The following is a 10,889-nucleotide window of genomic DNA, read 5'->3' as shown; positions in this document are numbered from 1 at the left end:
ATACACACACACACACACACACACACACACACACACACACACACACACACACACACACACACACACACACACACACACACACACACACACACACACACACACACACACACACACACACAAATACTCACACATATGTAATGCAGACATACTTATGTATATATTCTCCGGCACCATTCCAAAGGTAAAATGGTCATGGAAAATTTGCACCACAACTTTTTTGTTGATTATTCACCTTTAGTTAGCTGCGAGAAACCCGAAAAAACACGATGCACTTTTTATGCAATTAGAAATGTTGGCGATCTTTGAAAATAATAGAATTTTGAGTATTAATGAAATATATCATTTTCAAAGATTGTCTTTCATCTGGCAGCTAAAATTGGTCTCGCTGTAAAATGAAATCATCAAATACTCAATAAAGGAAAGGCAAACATTAAAAAGGAAACACGATATAATATTCGATTAATATTTAGACAATTTAGTAATATAAAACGCGCAGACTATTATAGATATTTATAACTACAAAACTGAACTCTGATGTGGATTACCTTTCGCTTTGTAGTAGGTCTGTGACGATCTCGAGTGTGGGATACGAGGACGTTGACGGTAAGATTTTCTTCCCATTTTTCCTGTATTTACCATTTATTTGTGCGAACACTTTGTTTAGAACGTCGGTTTAGTGGGATAGCTTTGATATGTAAGCCAGGGAGAGAGTTTGTGCTGGGAAAAGAGTGGAGAAACCATTCGAAAATGCAAAAGGGTACAGGCACCGGTAGAAGCGATGATGAAAGCGCTACGCAACCTTTTCCCGGATCAGCTGATCGGGAGAACCACAAGTTGAGGCTTGAATTTGACTTATTTTGAGGCTACAGTCACTCTCTCTTTATCCTTTCTTTGATTACAATACAAGTTTATTTCATGCGTAGATGACTGGAAGTAGGATTTACATGAACAGTTATTGGAAAATGATCGATAAGCTGTTTAAAGGTTAAGGTAAAGGTAGATTTACTTTGCATTGGCCTGTGGAAGTTGTTTACATTTTCGTGAGTGTCGGTCAGATCGGAATTGTTTGAGTAGGTAGATTATTATAGAATCGGTAATTTTCTAGTTTCATAAGCCACCCAATTTTAGTTTTTTTTTTTTTTTGTTAATTTTCCTACCAAGACAATTGGGTCTTTCCTGACAATATTTATATCAGATTTGTTCTCATGTGTTGAATCTGATGAGCATTTCAGTCAAATTCTCCAGCTAACAGTTTTCATGTGATTTGATTACTCCTGATAGCAGGGGATGGCATGAAGTAGGTCAGAGAAATTACAGGGTAAAACAGGCTGAAATAAGAGTAGAGAACAGAAATGTGTAAAACAAGCACAAAAAAACGCCTAAAATCAGTTAATGAAACACTACGGACGTCTCCACCATCTTTGAAAGTACAAACAATGCACCCTAATTCCAAAAAGCCCTATGAGAATCAAAACCATCGTTCAGTAAGAAATCTAATGGATTTCACAGTATCCAGATCCCCTGTGGTAATCGTACAATGCTTCCTAACCAACCTAACCTTAACCCCATGGGGTTTATACACTGTAATCAATATATTCCTTAGCCAGGGGGCTCTGCCTCTTGGACCCCATGGTAATATATATGCCTAGCCAGGGGGATATACCCCCTGGACCCCCATAATGATATGTAAGCTATGGGTGTCCCCCCATAGTAATTTGTACACCTTTTGTCATATATGTAAAGTGTTTTCGTCAAGGTAACCACTCCATACACTTTTTACTGTAATCCTGGTTGTCTTACACAGAAAGTTTGGAAAACTTTCCGTCTTTGTCAACCAAGTGTACAGTAAAAAAAAAAAAAGTATGGAGTGGTTACCTTGAAGAAAATCCTTTTCATCTACGGCAAAAGGTGCGCTAATTGATAATAAGGGAGATACAGGACAGAGAAGAGAACAGGTCAACCCTTCCTTTTCTAAGTCCCATCTATGTTTACTTTGCAAGAACCAAAGCAAATGTGATGCGTAACTCATTACTGCAATCTATCAATCTATCACAAGTGTGTATTGCAACACACTTGTGAGAACAATTCTTTTATAATTACCAATGTCTGTTTTCCTGAATTCATGTATTTAATAAATTCTTTTATAGGCTTATATATTACCACGGGGTCCAGGAGCATAGCCCCCTGGCTAGGCTATATATTACTAGGGGGGTCCAGGGGCCATAACCCCTTGGTTAGGCATATATAATACCATGGTGGTCCAAGGGGTAGAGCACCCACAGGGTTAAGGTTAGGTTGGGTTTATTGGTTAGGATGCATTGTATGATTACCATGGGGATCTGGATTTTCCGAACAGCGGGTTTGATTCCCGTAGAGTTTTTTGAAAGTTGGCAACCCAGTCAGTAGACTTTCAAAAATGACGGGGACATCCATAGAGTTTCACTGGCTGATTTCCAAGTTTTTTTTGTGGCTTTCGGGACAAATTTGGCTCAGGTTTTTAAAAAATTGACTTCTTAACATTTCATAATCAGGTTCCTATTGACATCCAGTGCCATCCATTATCACCCCCCTCCCCCTCTCCTTAGCCCCTGGTTCCCCATGCATCCCCCAAGATTGTTGGGTTGAGATGTATAAAAAATCAGATTTTGGAACTTAGTCTCTGTAGGGAGTGTTTGTCTCAGTAACAATTACCCCCAATTTTTTTCTTATTTCAATTATTTAGTTTAATAAGCATGGGCTGTTGGTGTTTTATTTTGCAGGTAAAAGAAGTGAAGGTATTGGTGTTTGTATATTAGGTAATTGTTACCGAGAGTGACGCCCAAATTCAGATTTTTTGTCTTTCTGCTACCCAACGAGCTTGGGGGATGGGAACTGGGAGTTGAAGGTGTATATGTACAGATAAAAATCTATAGATATCTATATATAGATAGATATCTATATATAGATATCTATATATAGATAGATATCTATATATAGATAGATATCTATATATAGATAGATATCTATAGATATATATATATAAATAGATATATAGGTGTGTTTATAGGGGCATAGATATAGATATAGATATAGATATAGATATAGATATAGATATATATCCTGTATATATATCCTGTATATATATCCTGTATATATATATAGATCATATAGATATAGATATATATCCTATATATCATATATATATAGAGAGAGATCTACATATCATATATATATATATATATATATATATATATATATATATATATATATATATCTATATATCATATATGGAGATATATAGATATATCTATATATATATATCTACATATCTCCATATATCTATATATCTATATATATGGAGATATATATTATATAATATTTTATTTTACTGAATTCCTGATTGTTATCCTCTAGTCTGCTGCCAAATGACAAAGAATCCTCCATGTATTCACAGCAGAATAGAGCATACAAACTACATGCAAGGCAAAGATGTCAAGATATAGCCTAGGAAATTATAAGGGTATAAGGTAAAATTTGCCTGCAATGGATAGAAAAAGCTAGACTAAGAATCTTTTTGTCTGTTATTTCCTTTAAGTTGATATGAAAGTTGTGCTGCATGTAATACTTTGCTATACATGTATAGGAAAACGTAATGACTTTGTAAGGAAAAAGAGAAAGTAGGCTTTAATACATAAAATAATCGGGCAATTGGGCACACCCAGTCACATCAACTTGTATTATTTGAAAAGATTTTGTGACCTGGAGTTGGGGACTTGGTGTCTGGTAAGTGTGTCAGCACTAAAGAATTACCCATTTCCCTATGAAATGATTGGTTGTCAGAATAAGACCATGTGGAAAAGCAGAAAAGCAAATATTTGCTTGGATTAGTTAAATTGTAATTATTTAAACCAATTGATACATTAATAATTGTTTAAAAATAACCAAGTGAAAGATAACAATAGTAGATCCCACAGTTACACAACTCAGGGTTCCACTACCCCTACCTGACATCAGGATTTGACTCAAATCAGGATTATTTCTTTGGCAAAGGTATGACTAGGCTAGGCCTAAAGCTTTCTTTTACTTTATACTAATGTTAAAAAGATTCATATTGCTTATTACAGATACAAAGAGAATTATCTTCTGTGAAACAAAAGTATTTGGTCAGCTAAATTTCTTATTCTGGAATAGCAAGAGGTGGGAGAAAAGCAAAAAATAAGAGTAGGCTTTGTTATTAGAAAACTTACTCTTTGTGCAAATTAGACATCCAAGCAAACATTTTGTAACCAAAGTTTAGCTTAGTCATCCCCTTGTAACCTAAAGTCCTTGCAATAGGAAATATTGATTTTGTGTATATGCCAGAGGTTGCTGTAAGAAATCCTAGATTTCTTGAATTGATGTCTGAAAAGAGGAATTTAGATGTTGAATCATGTAAATAGTGGGAGCATCCTTTTTTTTTTTTTTTTTTTTCTTTTTCTTTTTCTTTCCTCTCTCTCTCTCTCTCTCTCTCTCTCTCTCTCTCTCTCTCTCTCTCTCTCTCTCTCTCTCTCTCTCTCTCTCTCTCTCTCTCTCTCTCTCTCTCTCGAACCCAAGATTTTACTGATTAATTTTGGGGTGAATGAAATTATTCATCTGGCTCTTATCTTGCAAGGTCATGTCTCCATGATACAATTGGCATTGCCTGTTTATCATACTGTATGTAGAGGTTAAAAATCCCCTAGATTTACTATTCAGCACCAAGTTGTTACTAACTGCTTGACAATAGTAGGGAGGGTTTCTCTCTGCATACTATTGTTGTTACTCTCAATTTATGTTTAAAAAGATGTGTGTGTAAATTATAGGTTTATTGTACATAAAACTTTAGTATTCTTGAACCATGACAAACAAAAATTTATTTGCTTATTCAAGCAGTTTTATTACCAGCCTTTCCTGCATTTGATATTTTACTACACCAGCATAAACAGGTTTAGCAAATGCCAAAGAAGATGCTGCTAGCTCTAACTTGGCACGTGCAGTTGCCCTGAGAGATGGAAGGGTAGGAATTGAGTGGGGGAGGTTATTTAGTGTTTCCAAGTAAATAATGTTTTTACTTAATGACCACAAATGTTTTTTCCCCCTTTTCATTAGAATTAAGGATTTGTATTGAAAATTTGGGTAAGGTAGCTAGTGTGTGCCTGTGTTTGTGTGTGCTTGAATGCACACTTAAATGCATTCATGCAAACTAGTATAGGTCACATTTTATTATTAACCACTTTGCTTCACAAGTGTTAGTCTATATGAAATAGTTGTGTAAAGGTGGTGTGCTCTCCTATCTTCAGCTGGTGTGAAAGCCTCTTTAATAATTTACTCTTATTTATGTAGTATATTAAGGAAAATGTATTTGGTGTATAAAGAATCTACCTTTTTACTCTAAACTTTACTTCTCCTCCTCCTCCTCCTCCTCCTCTCCTCCTCCTCCTATTCCTCCTCCTATTCCTCCTCCTATTCCTCCTCCTATTCCTCCTCCTATTCCTCCTCCTATTCCTCCTCCTATTCCTCCTCCTATTCCTCCTCCTATTCCTCCTCCTATTCCTCCTCCTATTCCTCCTCTAACTTGTATGGTGTTTGAAAATCATAAATGAGATCTTAACAGAAACCCCATGGAAGTGGAGATTACAAATAAGATATATGATATTATAAATTTTCAGATTATAAGATTGAGTAGATAATACTGATGATAGGATATTGCTTGGTCTTTGGCTTCCTTCTTTAGCAGCACTGGAAGTAAAGGCAAAGGTTAAGGTGGATACCAAACAACTCAAGTCAAACTGCCAATACTTGAATTCTCTATACAGCTCCTTATTTTTTATTCATTTTTTAGTTATTTATTCATCCTTTCTCCTCCAGATGGCTTTGAACCCAATCACTCGCCGTGCCCTGGCACTGACACTCCGCCAGGTCAGCCTCCAACAGACTGCTGCCGCTTCCTCTGTGTCAAAGATTGGCAGTCGCGAAGTTGTTGGGTTTGGCTTCAATGGCACCCCTTGTTATGTGGACCGTGCAGACTTCCCCATGCCAGGTGTCCGCTTCAAGGAAAATACCCCAGACATCCAGGTGAGGTTGCCTTGTGATTAGGATATAGAGGATTTATGGCATTTTGGGTAATCTTCAGCAAGGACAAATGTACATGCCCCTCTGCATCTGAATGTTTACCTGGCTGGCATTCAGGGCATGCAGTGGAGACATGCTGGTGATATGATTGAGACATTAACCAGCTTTTTGTAATATTCACTATGTTTTGGCCTTGGTTAGACCTGTAAGGATTTTGTTAATTTCTAGTTGACTTTAGATGTGCAAGCTTGTCTACTTTGTATGAATAGACCCCCCCCCCCCACACACACACACACTGTGTTGCAAAGTAGGATTCGTTGAAATACAATCTCTAAATTTACCCCTATACTGATTCCCTTTCCGGCCTCACCCCCATATTTACCAAATTTACACCTTCACTTTGGAAGTTTCCCTGTACATAAATAAGTACATAACCTGACAGTGATAAAGATAAGCATTAAAAACAAATCCAGTGGTGTGAGAAATGCTGAGTCAGGTTTGTCAAATGAGGGAGTGTAAGCAAATGCCTGTACCTCACCTTAGCCACAGCCACTGCAACTGCAATCACAAAAGCATAATATTGCCCATTAGGTAGTATTTAGTAAGTTCATTACAAATTATGCTACTTGTATATATTATATTTACACAATCTAATTAAACTGATTGTGGTGATACCTCTGTTTACAAAATATATTAATTTACCGGGACCATCTGACCTGAGAGGCCTTGCTTCTCCATGTGTTATCATTTGCTCTGATTTTTTATCATTTCTAAAACTTAATATTGATAAATTATTTACAGGTGAGGTAAATAAATGTCACTTTTTTCCTTTTTAGATCTGGGTTAAAGTATATGATAGTTAATATATCATGTCATCAAATGATTTGTTAATACATTTATATAATATGGTTGCAGCAGTTTTACACAAGTTCAGTATATTTTGTAGCAATAGTAAGCTATAACATATTGCACTTAGTCTATTAGTCCTGCAACTAATAGTACCAGTAGTTGTGTGTGACTAGCATGCACCTGGAAAAAAAAGAAAACTTGTCTGTCACCATCAAGCATTTTATTTTCCTTTATGCATACACCTACTTTGACTGTGCACACACATTCACAACACTAAGCAAGACTAAAGAAAGACTTTAGTAGTAGTAGCAGGGCCGCATCAGATTTAGAACTAGTGGTTGATTGCTTATAACATTACCATTTTTGACAATTTTCTCCACTTCAAATGTAAAGTCTGTGCAAATATTGTTAAATTGTTTTTCCATTGACTACATAGTCACTAATTAGATGGGTTGAGCAACTTGGCTAAGGAAGCAGACTACATTCCCACCTCTGTTCTGATGTGAGTGGGACAGTGAGGGTATACTAAAATATATAGCCCTGGTTAGCATCTTTCATCCAATCTTGAGGCTATACTGTTGGTGTTTCAGTAATGATGAAATATGGCAATGCAGTATTTATTGCATCACATGTGCCAGTAAACACACCCACAGACATGTGTCAAGTGAGCCATGTAAATATGCTGAATGTTGATTAACACCATGCATTAATCGTGTAACTGACCCCCTAAGCCAGTATTACATCCACTATCCCATTTGAATCAATCCCCTATCCCTTACCATGTGTGTAAATGTACATGATTTATTAGTAAAGTTGAAGCATGTAGTATTGCATTCTTTACATTAACAAGTTTTTTCCTTCTATTTTTTCCACTTTCCCTTTCATATTTAGCTTGGACCCATTGTTCTGTAACTATTTAACTCCTTGGATCCAGGTACTTCACTGGCTGCACATGGCTCAAAATCCAGGCATTACGCTTTCTTGAGTGGCTTGTAGGCCAGGTGCACACATGGTTGATGGGTGATGTCAAGTCTCCTTACCTCCCCTTTGGAATGTTATATTCTCTTTCTGTATAAGCACTTTCAGAGTTTTCCCCTTTTCTAATGTCTATATTTGCCATTTTATATGCTGTATTCAGATGGTAATACTGTTTTCCATGCACAGAGTTCCATATCTCTCTAGGGAATCTAAGTCTGTCCAATAATGATTTTTTTTTTTTTTTTTTTCATAATATTCAATTTTCTGAAATACAACCTGCATTGCCATTCAAGGGTGAGCAGGAGTAGGATCCTGAGCATGGAAATAGCATCCTCCTTGGAGCCAACTCTTCCAGTTATGGCTTACAGATGGTACATTCCACACTTGTTTATTGATTGAAATAATGCAAAAGCTCCCATTCTAAAAGCCCACCAATTCTAATCACTCTCCATGTTCTCATGGTGAGTTTTTAACATCACTCCAGCCTTCAGCTGAAATTCTCATGACAGCAAGTTCCCATCACCCTGGCCCTCAGCCAATTTTTGAGTGTATGTTCTTGTTGCCCACCCCTTCAGCCAAATCTTTCATGAAGCGATTTTCATGTCATCTTAATTGTAGGGGTTAACATACCAGCTTTTTTGTTATAATTATTGTTGATTAGGAACAGGCTTAGGCTTCATAGACAAGAAACCTCTAATTTAAGTCCAGGTAATATTGAAAATTCAGAGGGTAAGGATGAGCTGAGGAATGGTAGACTTAGTTATAAATGCTTTTTTCCTCCATTCTCGCATTCTCAAATGTAATAAAGGTTTGTTCTAAAGGCAAGATATAGACTTACAACAAAAGATGTAATTATTTATCATGGTATAATATTGTCATCTCTTGCCGTTGTGTAAAGTGGCTATTCTAGTTGCATTGATAAGTGAGGCCATTTGGGACATTGGTATCAGTAGTTGGACTATTTGGAGTAGGAATATCCTTTGAGAAAATGCTTGCATGAAGGCCATTGCAGCTGGATTTTAACCCAATCAGAATGTGTGGTTGAACTTGATCTAAGTTGTGTGTGCTAAGCAGCTCATTTGTTTGGACCTAGTGGCTGACAGTAGAGAGATGCAAACAATCTTACAACCTTTAGCCTCATTCCCTGAACAGGCACTCATATCGCAGCCAACCAAAAGCTTGGTATATTTGTTTCCCTGAAGTGTTTTTTTTTTTTTTCTTTCTTTCTTTCTTTTTCTTTCTTTTCACCTTGTAGTACTCTTATCCAGATGTTCGTTCTTCCTAGTGCCCCATTAAAGATAACTTGCCCTAATCTCAGACTTCATTTATGTTGTCACAATCCAGGATGTCAATATCGAGATGGATAATATGTTGCCTCTCCACTTATCTGACATTCTCTTAAAAGGAATTGCTTATCAAAGTCTGTGATATATATTTGTGTTCTTCTTCCAGAGCATTTAATTTACTACATCAGCATTTCATAGTGTAGCAGTTTTTCCACTTTCTATTAAGACAGAAAATTCCTTCAGAGAAAAATACTTAGAAACTTTCTCAACCTACATAACTTTTACAGGCCCTCCGTGAAAAGGAAAAGGGAGACTGGAACAAGTTGACCCTTGAGGAGAAGAAAGCCCTTTACCGTGCATCCTTCTGCCAGACCTTTTCCGAAATGAAAGCTCCCACTGGTGAATGGAAGTCTGTTGTTGGTCTTAGTCTCATTGCTGCATCTTTAGCCGTCTGGGTGTACATGTGGATGAAGTTGTTTGGTGAGTAGGATTACAGTGCCATTTAGTTCAGTACTTGAGAGTAGATGCATAATTTTATTGTGGTTATTAAACATTGTACCCTTAGTCTGAAATATGTGATAGTACTGTGATGCTAGGTAGACCTGTCCTATAATTCAAGGTGCAACATAGAGTATAAAAAGTAGTCAGGTGTTGATCGCTACCAACACTAAACTTGTAGTGTGAGGGAGGTCTTTAACTTTTATTGTTCTTTTCAGTGTACTCTTCCATCCCTGATACACTTTCTGCAGAGAAGCAGGAAGCTCAGCTCAAGAGAATGATTGCTCTGAAAGCCAATCCTATCGAGGGAGTTTCTTCACAGTGGGACTACTCCAAGGGTGAATGGAAGTAAATTCTTATGCTGTAATAAAACTGCTAATTATTGTCATCATATTTTACTCATTAACCATGTGATGTACAGTGGATACTGCACTTGCTGTACTTAGACATTTTACAGTATGTAACGCACCAAAGGATGACAGATGATTCTCGATTTTAAGTAGAAAAAAAAAGTCAGCAGGCCCCAGTTTAAGCAAGAAAATTCTTAGTTTAAAATTTAATTCCTGCAATTTCTTCGTACTACTCCTGGCCTTAAGTGGTTTCGAGTGTATTTCTACACCTGGTGTAGACCTGAGTTGATCCCCATTCCATCTCCCTGGCTTGAGTTGCTAACATCTCCATTAAGTTGAAAGGAAATAAGGAGGTGGAGGAGTAAAGTGTCTGGTGCATTTGTATTTTTTGTGAATTTTGTAAATTTTTGTTTTTAAATGACATGGTGGTTATTGCTAATAATAGTCTCTTCCAGTCAGGGAGAAGATTCTTACTGTAAATAATATATTTATGTCACTATAGTAAGTGTAATAAAATGGTGACCCCATTTTTGTATTTTATTCCCCTGCATAAAAATTAATGATGAATTTATATACCATTAAGATTTTCAGATATCCTATTTAGAGCAACTCAGTTTTGTAGAAACAACTGCAAGCACATGGACATAATGCAAGAGATAAGATAAGATATGCCTCGTTTTACGTTGAAAACTCTTATCTTGGTGATGCAGAAATGATTCATCTGAGAGGGAGAGCTGTTCCTTCCAACCAAATGTTTGGAGTTGGTATGAATTTGTTTTAATAGGGAAGTACTTTCCATATATTTAGCATCTTCAGGAATTGATTAAACTTTTTCAATGGCCAATGGAGGTGTTCTTGT

General features: G+C 36.6%; 1 protein-coding gene across 1 annotated transcript; it reads left to right on the top strand.

Moving 5' to 3' along the window:
* The first annotated feature begins 538 nt into the window (after positions 1–538).
* LOC125039571 lies at positions 539–10,557 on the top strand. Its single transcript, XM_047633664.1, has 4 exons — positions 539–603; positions 5,866–6,072; positions 9,470–9,662; positions 9,899–10,557. Exons 2-4 carry the CDS (start codon positions 5,866–5,868, stop codon positions 10,030–10,032), a joined length of 534 nt encoding a protein of 177 aa, XP_047489620.1. The 5' UTR covers positions 539–603; the 3' UTR covers positions 10,033–10,557.
* The last annotated feature ends 332 nt before the right edge of the window (positions 10,558–10,889 follow it).

Source organism: Penaeus chinensis, chromosome 27 (genome assembly GCF_019202785.1).
Source record: "Penaeus chinensis breed Huanghai No. 1 chromosome 27, ASM1920278v2, whole genome shotgun sequence".
Classification (NCBI taxonomy): Eukaryota; Metazoa; Arthropoda; class Malacostraca; order Decapoda; family Penaeidae; genus Penaeus; species Penaeus chinensis.
The sequence above is the reverse complement of the archived record's forward strand: the minus strand, read 5'-3'. Positions and strand labels throughout refer to the sequence as shown.